We start from the raw sequence: 23,734 nt of genomic DNA on the forward strand, positions 1-23,734 counted from the left end.
CATTTAAGTACGGTGGAACCGATTAGTCGACTTGACTACTTCGCATTGATGTTTAATGCTTGAAGTCGACTAATCGCTAATCACGTTTTTGACATCTCGTCTTCCTATCGGCAAATTTACAGAGGACTTTCGAATCGCTCATTTGCGGACTATAATTCTTCGTGGAGCAGTGAAATGCTCAACCAACAAGACGACACAATCCTGAAATATCTGCGTGGGTCCGAGAGTATGAAAATAAGCCAGTTGCGGAAGAGCATAGCAGGTCGCCCTGCTAGTTTTTTCGATCGATTCATACCAGCGGTACCTCGGCATTGGCAAGGACATCGGTGCGAAGTGAAACTCCATCTTTGTCGGCAAAATGTTATGTCCAGTAACGCACAGAAAACAACTGTGTGCCAATGAGAACTCTATTTATCATGTAAGTTGTAAGATAAAACATACACCAACATCGCGACAATTGTGTCACGTTACGACATCGAAAGAGATATCGTAAGTGTTGCTTTGCCACACTGACAACAGTATACTAGATGGCCGTACGGATTGGATGCTACAAGCGCGTGGAAATATTTTACCAAAGATTAGACCTGTAGCAAGTCTATCCTCAAATACAAAAACACATTTTTTGGGAGCCTGCCTACGATGCTATACTATGGGACACAAAATGAGACCGGACAGTTTCATGAAAAGAAACATGCATGTGAGTTGTACTTTCAATTATTTGTTTTTATTTGTTTCTGTCTGTCAGTCGAAAAATGTATTCATGTGAAACCGGTCCGTGGCACAAAAAAGGTGGGGACCACTGTATTATGCTTAAAAAAAAATATATAATAATAAAAATTAAAAAAAAGAATTGTATCAATGACGTCATCGGTTAATCGAATTCGACTCAACTTTCATCACATTATAGTCAACATAAAAAATCCTTAATTGTTCAACCCCTAATTTTAGCTATATTTCCCCAAGATTTAAGCTCAAAAGTTGTGATTGAACTCCAAATTTTAGGAGCTTTAAATTATTTAAGTTTGGAAGTTCAACTACGGTCCCTAATTGTGACTCCTACATCCAAATTCCACACCGCTTACCCTGACTAGGGTCGCGGGGGATTTGATCCTGGGTCGTCACAACAGTGAGGCAGATGTATTAACCAGTAATCCACGACTCCTACAGTCCTGCTCAAAATGAAAGAGTAAATATGGATCTGTTTGCATAAACCAATGTCCTGACCCTTTAAAATATGTTCCTTCTTACAACAACTGCATGTCAAGTTTAAACAAGTCAACAGCCCAACTCTTTATATATATGCCATTCTATACAACCAATTGCTCAGAGTGAAAGCCTATTCACGTGGCACAAGCTGTCTGTAAGTGGGGATGGTAGCATGTTTCTTTCAGCATGTCAGTTCATGAAGGGGGGAAGGGTGAAACGTAAGGGGGGGGGGGGGGGGGGGGGACTCCCAGTGAGCGAGAGTGCTTTAACTGAATTCCGTTTGTGTGTGCAAACTGCTGACATTGCAAAACTACCTCACAACTGATTGGGGGGTGCTAAGGGGAGTCCACATTGAAACCTCTAAAAGGAAGTCTTTCTAGATGTGCTGCTCTTATTGTAACCTGATGTAGAACCACTGAATATATGGATGTAGAAAGAAAACAGCCAGGATGCTACTAGCAGTCTGCAGGAAACATAGACTCCATACATTAGCTTCTTTTAACACAGGAAGCAAACCATCATTCTGCTTTGCTTGCTTACACTGATTGCACTTTTATATACTGCAACAGTCCAACATTCTATGCTAGTCCATTCTGTCTCTGTGCTGTTTCTATAGAGAAGCAAAGCACAACAACAGTATAACATTGCTCGCTTGAAACGGCTGGGTAAAAGGATATATTGATTTGGAAAACGAGGAACCAGGTCTTCTTTGTAATCTTTGAGACACTTGATGATTGTGTCTCTAGCAATCACACCAACTGAAATCTACCTACAGTATACTTGTTGGTTTCTTTCATTCCTCTCTCACTGGGGCTTTAGATTTCAGGATTGTGAGCTGTGATACCAACCATTGTATAAAAGTCAAATATCGATCTTTAGAAAAGCTAGACTAAAATGTCACATTAAGTGTAAAATGTTAGCGCATTTTGAAAGTTAGTCTCGGGTAATTTTGGAGCAACATGATGTTAACTCCAGTAGTGCTTTTGACATACCAGTACGAGTTTTATTCATTCCTTAACCACGCTCTTCACTTAAAACACTTGTATCTCAAATCATCTTTCCCCATTGAAATGAATGGAAATGCTATTAATTCGTTGCAGCACCCCTCTCCCCCCAAAAATTGGCAATGTTTTTTAATGAGAAAAATAGCACTCTATAATACTATACTTCAGAAAAACAAAAAGAAAAAAAGTGATATATAGAATACTCCTCTCACAGCTTCTCAGGACAGCAGTAGTATTAGTCAATCTTCACAGAGGATAAAGAATATATGCCGATGAGTTTTGTTATATTATCTCTCTAGTTCAGATATCTGTTTCTTAACGGGTAACAACACCACCACATATATTCTAATTGTTAGCCTGTGTGCCTATGGGTTTTCCCATTGCATTAAGCTAGCAGAGGCTATGCAGTTGTTTTAAATACTACATAATGTGTGATTTTCTTTGTTTATGTTTAGTTTGACAGTAACCTTCCACTGAGAGGGGCAATAAGTAGCTTGAACCCCCTTTTTTTAAAATATTTACTTATGTTATCTGCCAATCTGCTGGTTGTTGTGAAGTGAGTTGAGTCACCTGCCACCATATTTGAGTCCTATATCAACTTTGCGCTCGCAAGCAAACAATCGGCTGATTGACAGCTCGTATCTTGAAAAACTTGGTCAGGTCGGGTCACTCGTATCTCAAGGCACCACTGTACAGCAAATGTTTTGACAATTTAGTCAAACTCATGCCATGAGGCTTTGTCAGTGCTCCAAAGTGTTTTTCTAACACTTGATATGAACTAAAAATAAAGTGCCTTACTAAATATTCTTCTAAATATTAGTTTCCCTTTTTTAATCATTCCATGCAGAGTATAAAATGTCAATTCTTTTACCCATTTAATGTGAAAAGTAGTGGAATTATTAACTTGTGTAGTAGCTGTGACAATGGAATAGCAAGTGGGGTTATTCAGGTGCGCACACCAGATGGTGAGTGCATACATTTGCCGATTTAACACCAGCAACAGGGCCAGGAAGTTACTATGTAGATCATCGCACGGACCTCTGTGAAGGCCAGACAGTTAACAAGTACAACGGATCTTCTTTAGTCCATTCCTCACTCTTCCACACATCTGACTATAACTGACATGTAAATCTCTCAAGTGTAAAATGTGTTCTTATTCTTGTTTTGTTGACTTGGCTCTTAGCTCAAATAAATAGTTGTGAATACAAGTCATTTTCACCTTCAATAGATTTGTTTCTTTGCATCCCTAAATTGGATGCTTCCGCTTGAAGCCATTTGTGAGTCGCCAATGAAAGGGGTCTCCTAGTACGGTAGAATCTGGAGCCTAATTGTGTTTTTCAGAGGAAGGTATGAATGTCACCCATAGAAACACTTGTGGCTTACCCATAATTGCATATTTTCCTCCTTTCAGTGTCTACACCATCGAAATGGTCTTGCTTGTCAGATATGGGGAAGAGCGATAGCCAGCATTGCAACAAGTGACAGCGGTAGCTAAGCTACGTAGTAGTTGTGACAGGGCATTATGGGAAATTATACTTACAGCGTGATTACATAAACCACTCACCAAGCTGGAATCCAGCTCCTTAAATTAAGAGAACCCATTTCAGCCATCAGACAGAGCAAGGTAATGAAATAGCAGATGAGAGGTCTCAGATGTAATTTTCCATGTGGAGTTCTTTTGTGCTGTTATCTCAGAAGGTGCAATAATGATTCCATGAATGAGTTTTGTGGGCTCCATAATAGCTCACGGTAGTTAAGGCCGCAATGTGTAAAACCATAATTATGGTGCAATTTAAAAACTTAACATTTTCTGGATGTTGTAAAGACATAATTATTACAGCAATGTTGAAAGTATTTCATTTCGAGCAATGTGCAAACAACTATGAGCATTCATAATCATAGATAGAGCTTCTGTCGTAATGGCAAATTAAAAAGTTATGGTGAAAATTGTGTCAAGTCTTTGAAAGGGTATCTTTGAAGACCTTGAGATGGAGTTACATGGCAGAATGAATGCAAAAATTTGATACAAAAATAAATCCAGCCAAATACTTCTGTAATTACCTTTTCGATTAAATTTATTTACACATCTTTCCCCACACAAGCCAAAGTTAACTATGAATTTAAATCAAATCAAGGTGACACATTGACCCCAAGCTTGCTGAAACTGAAAATGTTTTCCTGCGGCATGAAACCAACGTACTGTACTACTATTGAATTCAAGAGACAAAAGCTGAATGGAAAAATTTTAATTAAACCACTTATGTTAGAAGCGATGCCAAAAATAATTTGGTATCTTATGCTGATTATCAGATCATAGCTATGGATGGTTAAAAATTACAATAAGGTTACTTTCACACTGCAGGGCATAATGCCCAATTTGGATTTTTTGTTAAAGCCGCCCTTTTTATGTAGTCGTTCACATTACAAAAACGAATGAGACTTCTAATGTGGACGGAATGGGTCAGTTAAGTGACACGCACGCGCACAAAAGAGGAAGTCACGTTGTCCATGCGCACAAACACGTGTCGCCTTGTTTATGTGAAAGTAAATATGGCCCCGCATGTAGGTCTCGTCATGATGCATTTGTGGCAACCTCAAGGATTTTGTGCACCCGGAGCCAACATTTTCTTCTTCGTTTTCTTTCTTTCTTTATCAGCTCTAAAGCATTTTCTTTTCACCACTGACCGTTTTCTGCTCCTTCGTCGCATCTGTTTTGTCGAACAATTGTGACGTTTGTCTCCTTTTGATGACGCATAGTTTGGATCAGCACGACCTGTGGCTACATACTGCACTTGCATCGGATACATATCCGTTTTATATCCACATATGAAAGAGGCGTGGTTTGGATGTTTAGAGAAAATAATAAACAGCTTTGTACTGTTCACATTGACATGCAAAAAAATCAGATATATGTAGACCTGTCACGATTATTACTATATCGACTTATCGTTCGATAAATAAAATGTGTGTGGCTCGGGCCGACAGAGAGTCGGACAGCGGTGTCATTAACCGCTCATGGACTTGTGGAACGTCGGCTGACCGGTGTTGACTCCGTCCAATACTCTGCAGCCTTGTTCCAGCGCGTAGCACACAACAGAGACACTTAAGGGGAAGTTAACTTGCGAGTTAACGAGCTAAGGAGCTAAAAAGCTCGCTCCACCATGGCGACGTCATTTAAAACGTCAGTGCCTCGCTCCAAGTTTTTGTGTGTGTTAGTCCCCAATTAACACACACATGGGTAAGTTAACAGTTTATTATGCTCACTAGCCCGCGAGCTAACGAGCTACAAAGCTCGCTCCGCCACGGCGACGTAATTAAAAACGTCAGTGCCTCGCTCCAAGTTTTTGCCTGTGTTCGTCCCCAATTAACACACACACGGGTAAGTTAACAGTTTATTATGCTCACTAGCTAACGAGCTAAGGCGCTAAACAACTCGCTCCACTGCGGTGACGTCCATTAAATTGTCATTGCCTTGCCCCGAGTTGTGTGTGTTCGTCCCCAATTAACACAAACACGGGAAAGTTAACGGTTTATTAAGTATGACCTCAGCAGCACACGTCTAGCACGTAGTTGACTACAGCAAACTGCCTTCAGCGGACCAACCACACAGTCCTGCAGCTCGAGGGTGAGCCTTACTTTTCGTAATTGCAAAGGCACTAAAAGAAAAACAAAAAAACAATATTATCGTTTATCACGATAGTTGGCGGGGAAATACTGTATATCGTCCTAAAAAATCTGTTATTGTGACAGGCCTAGATACACGTCACATTGGGCACAAAAATTCTTAATTTTCCTGCAGTGTGAACATAGCCTTAACTACAAATTTAGGATGGTTGACTAAAGAGGTTTGAAGACTTTCTTAGGCTCCCCCTCTTGGCAGTGGCTTTGTGTTCATTTCATGCCTCTTTGAACCGGTAAGCTTAGTTGCTGTGAATCTGTCTCATGTCATCCCACTCAAACCTGAGGCTTGGAGCCCACCGCCCAGCAGCCATCAGGCCACTGTGGGATCAATCTTTGTTTGCCAGAGAATAGGATTGATTTACAGGTTCTATCACAGCAGCCCTCGCTCTATCCGCCTCAGAATGAGAACCAGGTAGCAAAAACATGGCCAACATCAGAAACATCTGCGGTCCCAAAAAGACACATAGTTATAAGGTCGTCCACCATAACACAAGGATAAATGTGACTGTGAATGTAAGTTTAAAAGAAAAGTAGTCTCCATTTTGTGATACCAAAACACGTGAATAAAATGTACCTCTCAAATGCTGTACTGTAGCTCGGATATTTGCCTATCAAAAATATGCAGCGCATTCCAGACAGCAAGCATGCAGTGGCGAGGAGTGCGAGCTGAACACATAAAGCTCAGGAAATTAAAGCTGTAAATAAAGGTCCCTCTGATAAAGGATCTTGTGACAGTTATGAGCGCGGAGCCACAGGCTCATTCAGGACGCGTGCGGACAGGCATGAAAAAACAAATCACAGTGATGAGTGTTAGGGCGACCATTTGTATTTCCTTGTCTATAGCCATCATTTGGCCCATACACGTTTCCCTTCATTTTTTTCTCCCCATTGCCATTCCCCATTCCAGGTGCTACAAGAGGTACATTTGGCACAACGGAGTGTAATGTCTTTTTTTTTCTTTCAGCAAATAGCAGGTTACGACAATTAAAAAACCAAGACTCATTTAGAAGTGACAGTTCAACACGTTATTTTCATTTGATCGCATTTTTTTAAATTATGCTTTCGTCAACTTGGTAGGGAATTTTACAGAAAAGCAAAGCACGCGATCACAATTAAACTTAAATATTTTGCAACATAAGGAGTTTGTCATCACAAACAGAGTACCGGTAGTACGCCATACACGGTTAGCCCTGCAGCAACACAGTCCACAACCACAACAGTTATATTTTACCACAATAAATGTTTTTCTTCTTTTTAATATGCTTTTTTGAAATAAAATAGATTACTTTTCTTCAAGTCACCTACACCATACTGTATGTTCGTTTCCTACAAACTATAAATCGCTTTTTGCTCAAGCTCCATTTATCTAAACTGAGTCTGTAATTACGGGAGAAATCATAATATGAAGTGTTCTACCAATAACCCTTTAAGACCCAGTACCTCCTACTGTTAAACTTTCAATAGACCAATACACACTAACACCGACATTATTCTAAGAATACTAACTTACTCTTAACGTCAATTCATTTGAACCAAAAAAAGTAGAGAACATCGGAACTGGCAATCGTCGATTGTCAAGGAATAACCTCTATGGTTAGTTAGCGAGTGTTGTTAATGAAGCACCTGGCAAAGCTAGCAAAGCATAAACATACGGCCATGACACTCTAAGTGGTCGTGACAAGATTGAACAAAAATGACAGTCTGTGAAAATGCTGAGTCTCTTTGGAACGGCGATTGTGTGATATTGCCTACAGAAAAATCTTGTGAAACATGCCTTTGAGTAAAACAGTACAACTTCATTATTTCTCTGCATATCTCCTTCACCCTTTCGTTTAGCTTTACCCTTGCCAGTCCTGGTTACAATACAGCGACGATTGGGGAGGTGTCATGTGGAAATGTGTAACCAGCTATAGTTGGAGATGGAGAATATGTTTGAATAGAAGCCAAAAATTATAAACACTTTCAGCAAATGAAGTGGCCACATGCCTTTGTTTCCTATTAATCATTGGAGGCTGAGGAACAACTATTGCCCGCACGGGGGAGAGGAAGTTGTTGTAGCCCTGAGTTCATTGCGGTTAAGAACTCTAGTTGTTATAATTGTTTTAGAAAGGGATTCATATGATGATTCAGACAAAACTATACTAAGTATAGTATGTTGCTTTTCATCAGTGTCTTTCAAGCGATACAAAAACAAAATAATAATAGTAACACTATAACACTTCATAAAATACATTTTAAGAATGAGAATACCATAGGACTAAATTAGATTTACATATGGTAACGGTTATAGGACTTAATATAGGTTATAGGACTTGCATGACTATTGGGGGGGGAAAAAAACTAAACAAAACAAAACAAAAAAACACTGTGTTGCATTAACTAAGAAGGTCTGAAAGTGCTTCCGGTAGCTAGTGGACCATTTATGGCTGCAGTTTGAAGCAGATTTTCTTCGATGACGTCAGTGGCTTTGAGCCAGCTTTTCCTTTTTGGTGGCACTCTCGGCTGGCCTCAGCGGGCTCTGCTCAAACTGCTGAGCAGCAGCGCACACACTCTAAAATTCCCTTTCTAGAACAGGGTTTACCTCAGGGCACAAACAGTCTGGGAGCCTGCGGGAGTGTCCTCTTTTTCAAATTTGCCTTTACTGTCGAAAGCAGATAAGTGTACATGATCCTTGTAACCTGCTACATTTACTATTCTATGGTGCACAGATTCACAATCATTTCCATGCGCAATATACAGTATCAGTGGTCTAACATCAGTCCAGTAAAGATACTATTTTTAATAATCATTCCCAGTTCAACGTCTCAGAATTTGGTGAACTCGAGAAAACTTTGTAAACTTTTAACCTGATGAAAGTAACAGAATAAATCAATATCATTATCATCACAGTGACATTCAATTATTCCCTTAAAAAAAGTCAACAGATAAGGTTCTAGCAATTCAATTATATTTGGAAAATATCCTTGAGATTGCCAATAAAACACACAGACAGGGAAAACTAGTCTATGGCGATGAATTGAGACCTACTACATGCAAATGCAATACATTCAAATATGACTGCATGAAAGTATTTAAAAAGAAGCTCTTTATCTTTTGTTGTAACTCAGATTTTTGTCATTTACACTGGCACTCTCATCAAATGTGGAGAAAATAGAAATAGCCCAAGACCAAATGAATATCTCTCAAATTGTAAAATTACATAACCTCAAATCAAAACCTGTAAAATTAACCCACCATGCAGGAAGTCCAAGCTTTTTTTTATTGCATTCATGACCATAAACCCCTTCATCAAGCTTTAACAAATGCATATTGTTCTCTGTCAAAGAAAAAGCAGGCAGATTTTGGAAGGACCTCATATGTCCTGTTCTTGTACAAATGTTGAGCAGGCTTTGGTTCAGCAGGTTGCCTGACTGTATAAACTGAAAACAAAGCATCCATTTCTAGCCTGTACATTTTTTCCCGCCAGCGAGAAGATTTATAATGTGAAATGTTTAGGGCTACGCCGAGTTCACAAATCATTACCCTTCTAAGTCAATTTGTTGTGCGTTTTATGTTTCGTTGATCCTCTACAGAGCTGAGAATTGGGCAGTGTTCTGAGTGTAGAAGAATGACATTTTCATTAAAACACAGATTACGGAGAGTACATTTTATTCCCTCCGGAACTTCTGCCAGTCCGTTGCACTTGTGTCCAGTGGCAACAACCTTTCTAATTAGTTTATTTAACTTTGACCACAATGTTTACTTTAAATTGGGGGAAAGTGAATTGTTTTAGGGGGAGAGGGAAAAAAAAACACTTTGGTTGAATCAAAGCAGCATGTGTAAGGTGCGTAAATGGTGACCTCGTGACCTTAGAGACCTGTTTTGCTGCAAACTACACCAAAGCTGTCAAATCTTGAAACAGCTACTGATATGCAAAAGATCTTCGATCAAACAAATATAACTTCTACAAGCCTCTGTGACTTACCAAATGTCCTGATCTTATTTTCATTAATCAATATGCATGATAGCTTGGGAAAATCGCCTTAAAATGAGGGAGAAGTAAAGATAGTGTTAAACTTATTTAGAGAGAGCTTACTTTCAGCTGAGCAGGCAGTTCCCAAACTAAAGGGAAAACCCTGAAAGAAAACACACTGCTGGGGGAGGAAGAAAAGCAAAGAAAGACGCCAAGAATGACTTTTAAACAAATATTTAATCTCCCTTTCCTGCGAGTTAGGTCCAGACATAGCGGAGTAATCTACGTTTCGAACGAGTGACACGTCAATTTAAGCTAATATTCCTCCGACACTGTACCAACAACTATACATTTAGCCTCAGGACACTTTTTACGGTTAAGCTTGTTTAAACTCCCAGTTTAAGGTGGTTTTTTTTAAAAAATCCCTCAAAGCCTTTAAAATAAAGCTACCTTCATTATTTGGACATTATCATGAGCGAACGTAAAGTAAGTAGCGTGAAACAATGACGGACTTTTGACTTATCTTTCCCCCCCCCCGCTTGTCTTGTAAGGGAAAAAGAAGCTGGAGAAAAATAAAAATATATAGATGTATACTCACACAGAAGTTCGACGGCAATTTAAAAAAGCAACGTCCAAGGTGGTGAAGCAACAAGTCTCCCCGGTGTTTTTCGTCGAGGTGGTCCGAAAAGCCTCTGGTGAAATCCCCCAAGCGCCGAGCGAGCCAACTGGAGACAAGAGAAGAGCAACGCTTACAGTCGTCATGTTGTCCCACAAAAGAAAAACAAAAAAACTGTTTTTCGAGCTGGATATTCATTTTATTTTATTATTTTTAGTTGAGGCTTAAATCCCCCGTGGGTGTTTCCGGGGCTCTGACACGGAGCACACGGCATGTGGCGCTTTTAAAAGGGGCGTTAAGAGCAGCCTTCTTCTCCCAAAAATGTGAAAAATGTAAAAGATTTTCGGCGCTCGAGCGAGCGTACAAAGTGCCTGTTGCAACAGCGAGTCGGCCATGTAACCCCCGAGAGCCACCGTTTCCACACGCCGTGGGGTGGGGGTGGGGGGGTGTAGGGGGGGGGGGGGGGGGGATAACAAAACATAAATAGCTCGGCGTTTTTATAAACTATTCAGTATTTGCGAAGAAACAAACTAAACCCAGCAAACAGAAGTCTACAACCACTTTGAATGCCTGCAACTAGCAATGGAACTTACCTCGTTATTGATATGTCACATTTAAAAAAATGTCCATTTTGAGCTCGTGTGGTGTATTTACAATATTATCTGTCAAGTTATTCTGGTGTTGCCAGGTCTGAAAGGAAGGTGAATGGCTTCGCTCACTGACAGAGATGCGAAGAATGCTCGGAATGAGAAGAGGAATGAAATGAACGCAAAGAGCGAGTTTGCGTCGGGGGGCGGAGCGAGAGGTGGCGTCATCCCGGAGCCCCGCAGCCTCCCTCGGCCGTGCCTTGACATCCCGGGAACTGTCACCTTCACGGACGCGCAGAAAGTTCGATTTCCCAGCTTCGCGGCGGTCACGCTCACTCCCTTTCGAATTTTGCCCATACAATTTAGGCGAACGTTGACCCGTTGACACGGCCTGTGGCGGTCCTCGCTTTAATTGGAACCCCGCGCTACACACCACTGTTGCGCCCCAAGTCCCGGTCCCCACCACCACGCCGATGAAAACACTAGCGTGGAACTTCTATATATTTTTAAATGTATGGAATTATAAATAAAAAAGAACACAGCAAAAAAAAAAATTAAAATTAAGGAAACAAGCATACAATTTTGGCTTGTACTGTATCACTTATTTAATCATAAAAAAAATCATAAAATCAGAATCATAAAAATCAGGATTGTCAAGCAGGTTGCCACAAAGAGAGGAAGTAGGCGATAAAAGAAAAAGTGTGGATGTTTTGAGAGGCTGCCATTCACTAACTGTACCTGGAATGCTACGTACATCGCTTGCATGCATTTTGGCAACAAGCTTTATGATTTCATCCACAGGTACATATGAAATTTTAAATACAGTTAAGCATTGTTGTGAAACAATATATGTCCAGTATACTTGATACACTGCTTTTGTATGGCTTGGCAACAGCCGGCTAAGTGCGACCAGTTTAAAACCAAGTTTAAAACCACTGAAATTTGAAACACCGCACAACCAGTGCAAAAACTTTGCACACTGCACGAAAGTTCAGTGGGGATTCGGCCGCATCGCTTGGTGTGCAGTGGGCCCAAGGAAACCTGAAAGCAATAATTTGGGTTTTGTTTCCCAGTGTGCTTGCTCTCTTTTATGTTAAAAGAGGGAGTTTGCATTTTTTTTTTTAAATTGTCACATTTGTCACAAACTTTCAGTATGACCTGACAGTAGTACATCAGAATCAGCTTTATTGGCCAAGTATGTTACAAGAAACATAAGCCATTTGTCTCCAGTAGTTGGAGCCACTTTAGTATGACAACAAACAGCCACTATGACAAAATATACATTGAGGACATAGAAAACACATGAGTGTGGAGAGTCATCGAGCAATAAGCATAAGTAAAACCATCTGTGAAAAAAATGGCCCACTCTGGCCCCATCTTGTACCTTCTTATTTGAGTTTAAAGAAACCACCACGCCTGATGGAAAAAAAAAACAACAAATTAGGGACGGAAGGCGGGGGTGACAAGGTGTCAATCACTTGTCGTGCACTAGCGTGTAAATTCATAGCAGAGAGACCCGCTGCGGCCTCGCACTCGCCTGTTACCATGTCCTTCAGGGGCTCGGCTGAGACTGCGGCAGAATACTCACCTCTGGAAAGTAATTGTTAAAAAAATGGCCATCCCTCGTTTGCAAACAACTGGGCATAAGAATATCAAACAGAAGCATTCAAAGCTAAAAATAAAGAACTGGACAGATCCCAGGATGAACCAAGGATGAATACTGGAGTTGCCTTTCAGAGGTGGAGGGACCGCAGGCAGCCGAGAGATTCCGAAGCAACACGGAATTAGCAACATTTCTGCTTGACGGGTGAGTTTATGCCATGCCTCTAACCATTTTTTCGTGTTATTGCTTTGTTAGCAGCCAAATTGCATTGTAAGATAAAAGCCGATTACATATTTTGCAGCAAAACGTCAATATTTCATATTTGAAATATCTTCTGCGTCAGTCTATAAATGAACACAAAGCATTTCAGTGGATTCACGTGAGTGTGCCTACACAGCCAAATACACAACTGTGGTCCTGTCTGAACAAGTCATCCATTAGAGTGAGCCTGTGTTTTGACACAGGTCTCTCAAAAGAAAACCATCAAGGAAGATGAACGACTGGCGCTCTGAAGACATCAATCGACACCTTTTAACGCCTGTCTGTGCAAGTTTGGCCCAAAGAGTGGAAGGTAGGGTGTCGAACTGCCCATCATTCTCGTCTGTCAATACATTTTTTTGTTCAGTTTTACTCAACCATCACACTTTGAACTCCATCATTTGTTAAACGTACGTTACGTGATCGTGTTGATTGGCTGGTATCAGGTTCGCCTGCACCATCAAATGAGATCCAGTGAGAAAGCTTGAACAAAAATTCTGCCAGTTCCTTAATTTTGATTGACACTGTCAGGTAGGTGTTCACTTAAAAATATTGTTATTATAGTGGATATAGTTTGCGGTAGAACTGCTTGCAACATGTCATCTAATCTAACACACGCATTAAAACATTTTTCTAGTCTTGTGGAAACAAGCCAATTAAGCCTTAAATTATTAATATTATGTTGAGTTGAAGTCATTATGTATTTGTTGACTTTACATCATATACAAGAAAGTGTCAGAAAAAGTATTGTAAGAAGACCTCCAACCTGTAGAATTCATTTAATTTTTTTAAACTGTTTGAGAGGGGGAGTAAAAAAAAATAATAATAATAATAAACTACTAACATGCTTCACTGTAGGTGTGGTGTTCTTTTGTTGATGCGGGTGCTGAGTTTGCACAAAACATACCTTGTGGAATTATTATGAAAAAGTTCACCCTTGGTTTTATTACACATTTACCCACAAGTGTTTGGGGGATTTTGTTATGGTCGAATAAAACTTGGTTTTCAGACAAGGTAGAGGATATTAGGTACAGTTCAAAATAACAGTCAGTGTTAGCGCAAAACCTTCCGACTTCAAAGTGGAAAGCAAAACAATGTCAGTAAAAGCCTACTAGAACTGAATTATATTTGGTGTTAATCAGAGGTACTTTAAAAGGGGCCAGGTGTGTGTGTTGGCTCCCATTTAACATGAATTTGAATGTGATTTGTTCATTCATCCCATTTACAGTATGAGGGTGTGCACACTTGTGCAACCACATCATTGCAGTTGTTTATTTTTACTTCCCTTCTTGAAAAGATTTGAGAGAAAAAATCAATTGAGTTATACAGGTTATGGGTCACACTAATGTTGGAAAACGTTTTGAAATTATTTGTCTTGGTCGAGTTTTTTTTTTACCATGCCATTCGAACAGGGGTGTGTAGACTTTTTATATCCACTGGATTCATTTAGAAAAAAGAAAAGAAAACAAAACCACTTGTAGAGTTGAGTATCCCAATATGATGAGCCCATATCATCATCATCTCTAGACATGCTTCTTAGACACGTCACATCTCCACAGCACGGGAGCTCATCCATAACAAAAGAATTGTTTGGCATTACTGCAATTTAAACTTTCTAATGGCGGCCACAGTACAATAGAATTAGGGTAATTCAGTTCATTCCCCCCCCTACCATCCCCACTCCCCCGACAGATATACTCTGCTGCTGCAACTGTCTGGTCTGGTTTAGTCTGGTCGCCAACCTTCTCTAATCAGATAGTCGTCTAAGGCCAAGCGCTGGCTCTCTGGTCTTTGACTGCTCAGCTGGCTGCACTCTTTTATTGTAGTCACACACAATAGGAAGAATATATAAAATCAAGGTTGGCTCACTGATTTTCAACAATATGAACATAGGGTAAGTTCTCCAGGTTATAGCAAAATTGAAAAAAAAAAAATCTTCCTAATAAATAAAGCAGTAATGAAATATCCTTATTGAAATATCTTCTCAAAGGCATACTACAGCATAGTAATAACAGAAAAGAATATAATGTATCAGTTAAAAATATATGAAGTCCTTGTGAAAACTGTGCTTTTTCACCAATTTGGTTGTCAGAGTGTGCTACATTGTTTTAAACAGTTAGCACACTTGCAGGTTAATCTCTTTATCTCTGCGGCAGCAATGTTGCCTGTGCAACAGAAGATACTACCAGAAGGATACAGACATTAAAGTCAGATTATTGCATAACCGATGTTTGAAATGTGATTACGACCAGATGTGCATGCAGATTTTTGCAGCGGCAAGGGATTTTGTGATATCACACAGACACATGTTTTGAGAACAACCAGCTTTACATGTGGTTATCAAAAAGAATCAGAGAAAGAGAAATTCTGCCATCTGGCATTAAAATAATTCTGCTATAACACAATTTGATGGAAAATATCTAGAATGTGTTCTATGCCTGTTGACCCAGTTTTTTCAACTACTACTTTATGTTTGGAACAATAGCACAGCTTTCAAGGAGCTACTTTAAATGAACAAGGGGTTTGACAAATAACTGAATGAGTCTCCAGTTGTTAAATCGCTTAAATTGATAATACACGATTGCAAGTTCCTTACTGTCTAACATATATAAACTGTTCGTTGTGTCGTTTATTTGTTGCTTACCATTTGGTGACTATTTTATAAACTGATGTAAACGCGCTCATTGTCCTACACGGTGGACAGAAAAGCATGCTCATCTTAACATGATAGAATAGGCTTGCTTATTTGATGCCAAGGTATATGAAGGCAGCAGCGTAATTCAATTTTCAAGGCATCTGGATGTATAATGTCTGATTATGGGTGATCATGATTTTCTTTTTTGGTACTTCAGTGTCAGCGCTAAGGCGAGAAATCCAGGACTCAATATTTAGTGTCGCATTTATCAAAGCAGCGCTCAAGACTGCGAGAAACCTTCAGACGAATTTATGACTGGTACAATTGTCATGAAAAAGTCACTAGTTTCTTTTAATCAATGCAGTGTTTATAAATTGTGTTCATTTGATTGTTTGGCTGTTTTTACATTTTTACAGGTAGAAATTTGGGCTGTTTGCTTTTGGCCAAGTATATTTCATCTGTTCTGGACTTTACAAAAACAAACAAACAAATCAGACATCGTAAGTGAAGAAACACAACGTCTCGAATATAGTCTATTTGAATTTATGCTTAAAATGCAGCTTGGAATTATACTCTAATTCCATGTTTGTCATTTGCTTGTAACTCTCTCAAAGTAAACTTAATATACTGTCTTTTTAAACTATAAATCTGATAATAAAGATATTGAATTACTCAAAATGTGTATTGCCCATCACAGGCATGTTTTTTTGTGTGTGTGTGTGTGTGTATGTCACTTTATTTTGTACCGAAACTCATCATTTGAGTAGCAGGACTGAAAGTAACAGGAATGAGTTTTTAATCATAGAATATATGAAATATAACCACATAGCATTTATACTAATAGCATGTTGACACAAAGCAAACTGCAGTGATTCAACAACAAAAAAAGTACTTTAAAACCAGTAAATACCATTAAGAGGTATATTTACAGTAGGTAAATGCCCAGATTTTAACGGTTCAAGTCATTGTTGAAATTTGAAATATACATAAAAATAAAAGAGTGACCTTACTTTTGGTCTTCGCGTGGCCTGCAAAGGATATGAGTGATGCAACTTCCTGTGGACCATGTGACGTGTAATATTTCAATCTTTTCTGAGGGGGTAATGTAGGGTAACAAGACTGAGTTAAAACCCAGGTACAGAAAATACACAAAGTGATAATGAGTAACAGATTAAAATTATTATATCTCACGGTCAAGTCTATTTTTCTGAAAACATTTTTTTTTTCAAGGAAGCTAAAAGTAATCCTTTAAATTGTATTTATTAAATATTTAATCAAATCAATGTGCAAGAAACTTTCCTTGAGAAAATGTATTTTACAGTTAGTTTTGTCATGCATTTATACATTTTATTTTGTGGGGATGCAAATACGACTGATCTGTTCATCTAGTAGCCTCATGAAAAATAACCATGATTAATCTTTCAATCTATTTTAATTTAGAAAAAAAATGTTATGAATTACATATTATACAATCAATCGATTTAATATTTGTTACATTGAGTCCTACAACTAGTTCAAATGTAAAGGATGAAAACAAATTCTGCCAATGTTCAATGATAGTGTTTCATATTCACAGTAAACTGTGGAGATTAGTGTCATTTTGCATGAAAATATGAGGCCGTGTCACAGTCACAAATAAATACAAAATTAAAACTGGTAATACTTGTGTGAATGATGATGATCCCCAACAACATGTTGTGACCTTTATGGTTGGATCTTTAGGATGCAAAGGGGTCAAAACATACTGTATACTGTTTTTGGCACGGTAGGTTCTGCACCAGGGAATTGTGAATGGTAGAAGGACTTTGGAGGCAATGTGTATTCTATCCTTATCACCTGGATTACTGTGGAATTCATGAGTAAGTGCTTGGATATAGTTAATGAAATTGTTGGGCTGTGTTTGTCGGAACTTCCTTGCATTGTTGCTTGGTTCTCGAAGACCCTGCCTGGTGCGTTGTATCCAGTTTGAAGTTGAAGGGAAGCTCCAGCCATTTGTCAAACGAGTGGAGAAACAGCAACAGGAAGCCTCGGTATGGCCTCTCCGCTGCCTGCAGTTGACGGTCGCCTCATTAGAAAGCAATCACAACATAGGGTCAGCACCTCCTAACTTGAGTTGATAGCTCTTGCAACTGAACCATTGGTAGCGGTAGCACATGCTTCAAGAATGCAACAAGAGGAGTGGGAGTGAGGATGACCGATCCATTGTTGAACTTAAAAAAACAAACAAACATAATTGTACCTTAAGAGGCTTGTCACATGAGAGGTACCCTCAAAGGTAGTGCTTTTGTAAATGTACCTGTACCTTTTGGAATTGGAGGTACTGGATTATTGGAATTGGGAGTCCATTGATTAGCCTGATGGGGGCGTTGTTGACCAGTGATTCTCAAAGGGCTGCAGTAGTGGCACTGGTGTTAAAGTGGATTCAACTTTATTTTTTTTAGTCCAGTCAGTCAGTTGTATTTAACATTTAAGTACAATACATTTTCATTTAATCTTTACGAACTGTTTGGTTTTGGTTTTGTCATTTATTTAGGTTGAAATTTCTTTTAAGTGCAATACATTTGAATTGAAATATTGTATAGGTAGTTTGTTATTTTCCTATATTTAAGCGCAGTGTAATGTTCGAATTTACAGTAACAGTGACTTACAATATTCAATGTACTTTTTCAGAATAAAACCTCTGACTCGTTTTTTATGAACACTACCAACTATGGGCCTACAGTACAATGGGCTCTTTATTGTTAGACTGCAGTACGTGCGCCGGAGCACAAATGGCGCGTGGGGATCTGACGCAATATTGGTGAACTGATCGGTGTAAACAGTCATCATGGTGGTAAAGTTTGGAAAAGTTTGAGAACCACTGGGCTAGACTGTACATTGACGGACACAAATGGGCTTCTACTGTACAATTATTTCTAAAATTGGTGCAGCGGTCAACTCAGGACACAAGAACAAAATGTTATAAAATTTAGTGGCATACACTACATACTGCCTCTGAGGGGACTTAAGTGACATCTGGAGGGAACACGGTGACATGGTGAAGAATCTGGTCCTAGAACCTGAATGTCAGGAGAACGGGGGAGATCGCAATATACAGGATGCAGCGGAAAAAGTCCAAGATTGGTGTTGCAGAAGTATTATTTTGAAGACGTATTTGAAAGTAGCTCAGTACCACAGTCCAGACAAAAAAGAAACCTGTATGATTGACAGCAACCAGAAAACTTTAAAGCCTCCTGTCTTTTCATGTTGTTTTAAATTGCCTGAGCTAGGCGGGTTTTGGTTTTGAAGAGTATAATTATTTCTCTCCATAGAGGAAATGTAAATAGACGAGGGGAAAAAAACCAAAATGTCTTTCTACCCGGACACTAAAAAGATGATTTGTGTCAAAGTGCTGACATTATGTTTCAGATTAATCTTCTCCCAGCAGTTTGTGTGTTTTCATCAGCTTTTAGGGCATTTGTAATTTTCGTCCAATCTCAGCCTGATTGCCCTGTTGCTCAAATGCTAATCTTCCTCGCTGTGTAAATTGTTTTCTAGTTTAACACTCAAGTGCACAAAGACCACATTTATAGCAATAAGAGCTACTGCAAATATGTCACTTAGTGTGTCAGCAAGTAATCTTCTCTGTAAGCGCTTAAGTGAACTCAAGGAGTTTTATTCAACACATCTATTCGACCTGGATGATGTTCACTAAACTGGAGCAGGGCAAAGAAGTCAAGACAAACAAATATGACAGAAAATATGTGCACTATTTTCATAAAATAACTACATCAGTTGAAATTAGCAAAAGCTGGAATTCCATTCAGTATAAGGGAAAATGCTAAGGCTATAAACAAGAAGAGAAACATAATGAAATAAAAATGTTTTTCAACATATTTTTACTTCATTATGTTTCATTTTAATCACTTTACAGACAAAAGGAGACAACTAAATATTTTAATACAGTCATTCATAGAAGAAAAGTCAATAATTGCTTACCGAAAATATTGTTGAATTATTGCCTTAAACCAAGGTGTCCAAACTACGGCTCGGGGGCCATTTGCGGCCCACCATTCATTTTTTTAGCGGCCCGCGGCATATAGGAAAAAAAAAAAATCTCAAACATTTGACACAGCCATGCAACACTCTTGGGTGTGGTTGTTGAAAAAGTCAGGATTGCAACACCCACGTCCCACATGGGTGCGACGCATGAGACAAAACACTACAGCTGTTACGACTAATAATGAATTGGTTTGATATAGATTTTCTCCGTATGCAAAGAAACTATTTACAGCTAAAATAGTCACAAAAATTCTCTATATAATGCCTTGTGAATGACAATAATTCAATTTCATAAGCAACATTTTCTTGTCCACTTTCTTCTCTGTTTCAAGGTCTTATTTGTGGACATACCACGATTGATTAATCTTTATGGTCAAGTAAACACTGCTTTAAAGGTTGTGGTCTGCGGGCCACCGCAAAAACATTAAAAATCCAAAATTATTTGCCTTATCACCTTTAACACAAAGCTGTGATGGAGCAGTTTCTCCAAATAAATAGAATATTCAATTGCTTGATGGATTGGTTTTGGCATGTTTAATAAAGTTGAAGAAAGTCAAAGTGGCCTTTGCAGCCTTTGATTTTTCTGTATGTTGTCCTCAGAGGAAAAAGTTTGGACACTCCTGCTTTAAACAGTTCACACTATTGACTATTATTTCCATTAACGGCATAGGTAGGTACATTAATAACTGTTATGACAGGCATGTTACCACGTACAGTAGTTTGGTGTTACTATTCCAGTTTAAAATCTGTAAAATGGTCAACTTTGACTTGTGTTGTCCCTTTAAAAACTTGTTTTTCGACAATAATTGTTCTATTGTCTCTTATTGATAATGTAATGAAATGATGAGGAAATTTGGGTACATGTCAATAAAATAACACATACAGAGAAGCTTGGCATTACAATGTCATAACTACACCGCTAATTACATCGCAAATAAATCCAATCTTCAGAAAACTAAAGATCCTTGGAATATGGCACGATCTCGTTTGTACAGTTGTCTCTAAAGAGAAAGAAACAATCAACCATTGAAGAATATTAATTCAAGAAACATTTTCAAAGTTCAAGCTGGCACAGTGAGAATAGTCAGCATGAATTAGTCCTAAATCTATCAGGCTTTCATCCAATGAATCATAGCTCTCCACACAAAGGTCAGCAACTTCTTCCAGCAGCTCAAGAAAGCAATATGCTCATCTATCAAGCAAAAAATCTTTTATTTCTGCTTTAGACTGAAAACATTTGGCTTTGAATACGAGACAAGAGATACAGTTCAGAAGAGTATTTTTTTTTTTTTAATCCATCTATTTTTCAAGTGATTGATTACTTGTACAATCATAGTGCTGTATGTCTGTGCTGACTTTCAGATTTGGGTATTATCTGTAAAGACAGTACATTTATACTCGTGTGCAGCGTAACCAACACGAAAACCAGAGAGCTGTGTATGGGTAATAGAAAAAGTAATAACGTAATTATATAGTTAAACAGTTTGTGCATCATGTTTAATTCGTTGCAACACCATCTGGTGAGTGCAACCTGGCCACCGGGTTGGGGGGGGCAGTATAACACGATCATGCAAATACACGAAGAGTTTCACAACTACTGTAAGTGACTCTTTAAGCTGCACCAATATCAGTCGTTTTCTGCCGGGGATAAAGAATATATGCCTATGAGTATTGTTATATTGTTGGTTTATATGTGTTAATGCATCGATTGTGTTCAAATATTTGTTGCTTGGCGTTGTGCATTGTTCGTTAGCATTAAGCTAAGGGGACTTTTTAAAGGCAAAGCTATGGGATTGTTTTAAATACACAATGTCGAATTCTCTTAGTTTTATGTATAGTTAGATCGTAAACTTCAACTGGGAGTGGCATTAAACAGCTTAAAGCCTCTTTTTCAAAGAACTGTTCACTATCTACCGAACTGCTGCCTGTTATTAAGTGAGGTGAGTTCACTACCACCATAAAGTGCTTGGATCTCAAATTTTTGTTTGCAAGTCAAAACAAAATATTGACTGAACGACGGCTTGTTTTTTTTTTCCCATTTGGAATGTCCTGAAGAAAGAAAGAACTGATGTAACATGTTTAAATGTCTCTGCAATTTTGGGCAAATCATCTTGCTAATGAGTGGTTTATATTTTAATATATCTTCAGAAAGAAAAGTAGTAGAACTCATGATCCCAAATATACTGCACAAGCTCATCTGTGAAATGAGGTAATGTCAGGGCTTGGACTTTGTGTGGCTTCTTCTGGGATGGGGTCATTCCTCTTCATGATGATGTAACGCATATTGGTGGAAGAAACATTGGCGCTGAAGTCTACAGAATTATTTTGTCTGTCAATTTAAAGAAATTGAAAGAAACAACACTGATGGGGAGATCCTTCATCATGTTAAGTCTGTCTTTTCCAATACGTTTGCTCACCTAAAAATGTGCTCTCATTTCAAATAATGCTGTGTATAAAATCCAGATGTACAGTGAATGCCTGGAAATAAAACCTGAACTGTTAACTCCTTTTTATCTTTTGATGTCAAACCCAAAGGTGTGTAGTCTACAGCAAAAATAAAGGAACTGGCCTCACTGTCCAACAATTGTAGAGGTTCGCTTGTATCTTCAGGTGTCATCGTTGTTTACAATGTTGCATTTTCAATTAAAGCATGCCTTTTTGGACCTGTTACTTGCAAAATTAGTTTGAAGCTTTTGCTTGATGGGTTTATGACATGCCCAATCAATTTAAAAAGCATCACAACAGAACTGGACTGCTCAGTCTTACAGCATGTTTATTTGATTTCCAAGAGATTTAGAAGTACTACTTACATAGTTAAGGTTAAGTGTTTGTTTTTTGACCTTGTAGACATTGCTCTTAAAAGATAAATACCGCATTTTCACGACCATAAGGCACACTTAAAAGTCTTACATTTTCTCCCAAATGGACTGGGCCCCTTATAATACGGCGTGCCTTGTGTGTGCACCGAGTTCCAAAATCTTTACATGTTGTTGTGTGACTTTGATGAGCGCTCCGCTTGACTGACTGAGAGCATTTCCTGCCGACACGCTGCTTATATAGAGGAAAGGCGGACGTGACTGAGGACAGCATGGCTGGAAGGACTCCCGCTTCCTTTTTAAAAACATACGCTAGCATGCATGCTAGCGTATGTTTTAGCGTGCTTGCATGCTACCCTATGTTTTAAGCTAGCGTATGTTTTACCGTGCCTGCGCCCAATAATGCGGTGCGCCTTATGTATGTGTTAAATACAGGAATAGACCCCGTAACAGAGACTCCGCCTTTTATTACGGTGCTCCTTATGGTCGTGAAAATACGGTACAAAGCAAACAAACAAGTCCTAAAACCTAAAAAGGGATATTATTGTAGATGCTGCTGGATCATGATGTGTGCTGTCAACATATAAAATGTCTCTTACACGTTCACAACAAACGTTACATTCACAAGTTTATCTAAAATGTCTACACACCCCGGTTCAAATGCCAGGTTTTTGCAATCCCTAAAACGATGAGTTTCAAAACGTTTTTCACGAACCTGTACAACTCAAAATAATTTTTGAGAGGGGCAACAAAAATAAATGATTGAAATGTGGTTGCAAAAGTGTACACACCCTCTTATAACTTGAATGTGGCTGTGTTCAGGATTGACAAACCACATTCAAACTCAGGTTAAAATGCCTCTGATTAACCCCAAATAAATTCCAGATGTTCTTGTAGGGGCGGCACAGTGGACGACTGGTTAGAACGCCTGCCTCACAGTTCAGAGGACTAGCGTTCAATCCCCGGCCCCGCCTGTGTGGAGTTTGCATGTTCTCCCCATGCCTGCGTGGGTTTTCTCCGGGCACTCCGGTTTCCTCCCACATCCCGAAAACATACATGCTAGGTTAATTGAAAACTCTAACTTGCCCGTAGGTGTGAATGTAAGTGCGAATGGTTGTTTCTATGTGCCCAGCGATTGGCTGGCAGTTCAGGGTACACCCCGCCTCCTGCTCGAAGATAGCTGGGATAGGCTCCAGCACTCCCGCGGCCCTTGTGAGGATAAGCGGCTCAGAAAATGGATGGATGTTCTAGTAGGCTTTACCCAACTTGTTTTTTTTTTTGCTTCCTACCAGAAGCCTGTATGTTTCATGCCAACACTGACTGCTATTTGGAACT

The 23,734-nt window shown here is 39.0% G+C and overlaps 2 protein-coding genes and 1 long non-coding RNA gene across 20 annotated transcripts in view; 1 reads left to right on the forward strand and 2 right to left on the reverse strand.

Moving 5' to 3' along the window:
- Positions 1 to 10,882, reverse strand: part of tead1b (TEA domain family member 1b) — a 50,780-nt gene extending 39,898 nt beyond the window's left edge. For all 5 annotated transcript variants that reach the window (XM_061754037.1, XM_061754027.1, XM_061754017.1 and 2 more), the window contains exon 1: positions 10,442 to 10,882. The gene's annotated coding sequence lies outside the window, so the exon portion shown is untranslated. The remainder of the gene's footprint in view (positions 1 to 10,441) is intronic.
- LOC133468325 (uncharacterized) lies at positions 9,473 to 13,759 on the forward strand. Its single transcript, XR_009785463.1, has 2 exons — positions 9,473 to 10,329; positions 11,148 to 13,759. It is a non-coding gene; the product is annotated as an uncharacterized LOC133468325 (long non-coding RNA).
- A 2,556-nt stretch (positions 13,760 to 16,315) lies between these two features.
- mical2a (microtubule associated monooxygenase, calponin and LIM domain containing 2a) overlaps positions 16,316 to 23,734 on the reverse strand; it is a 44,888-nt gene continuing 37,469 nt past the window's right edge. For 9 of the 14 annotated variants that reach the window (XM_061753822.1, XM_061753882.1, XM_061753901.1 and 6 more), the window contains one exon: positions 16,316 to 17,607. In XM_061753822.1, coding sequence (XP_061609806.1) covers positions 17,420 to 17,607 — 188 coding nt within the window. In that variant the 3' untranslated portion in view covers positions 16,316 to 17,419. Of the gene's footprint in view, positions 17,608 to 20,358; positions 20,585 to 23,734 lie in introns of those variants that run through there. The other 5 variants (XM_061753862.1, XM_061753909.1, XM_061753935.1 and 2 more) reach the window with 5 other exon arrangements.

The sequence above is a fragment of the Phyllopteryx taeniolatus genome, chromosome 2 (assembly GCF_024500385.1).
Source record: "Phyllopteryx taeniolatus isolate TA_2022b chromosome 2, UOR_Ptae_1.2, whole genome shotgun sequence".
NCBI lineage: Eukaryota > Metazoa > Chordata > Actinopteri > Syngnathiformes > Syngnathidae > Phyllopteryx > Phyllopteryx taeniolatus.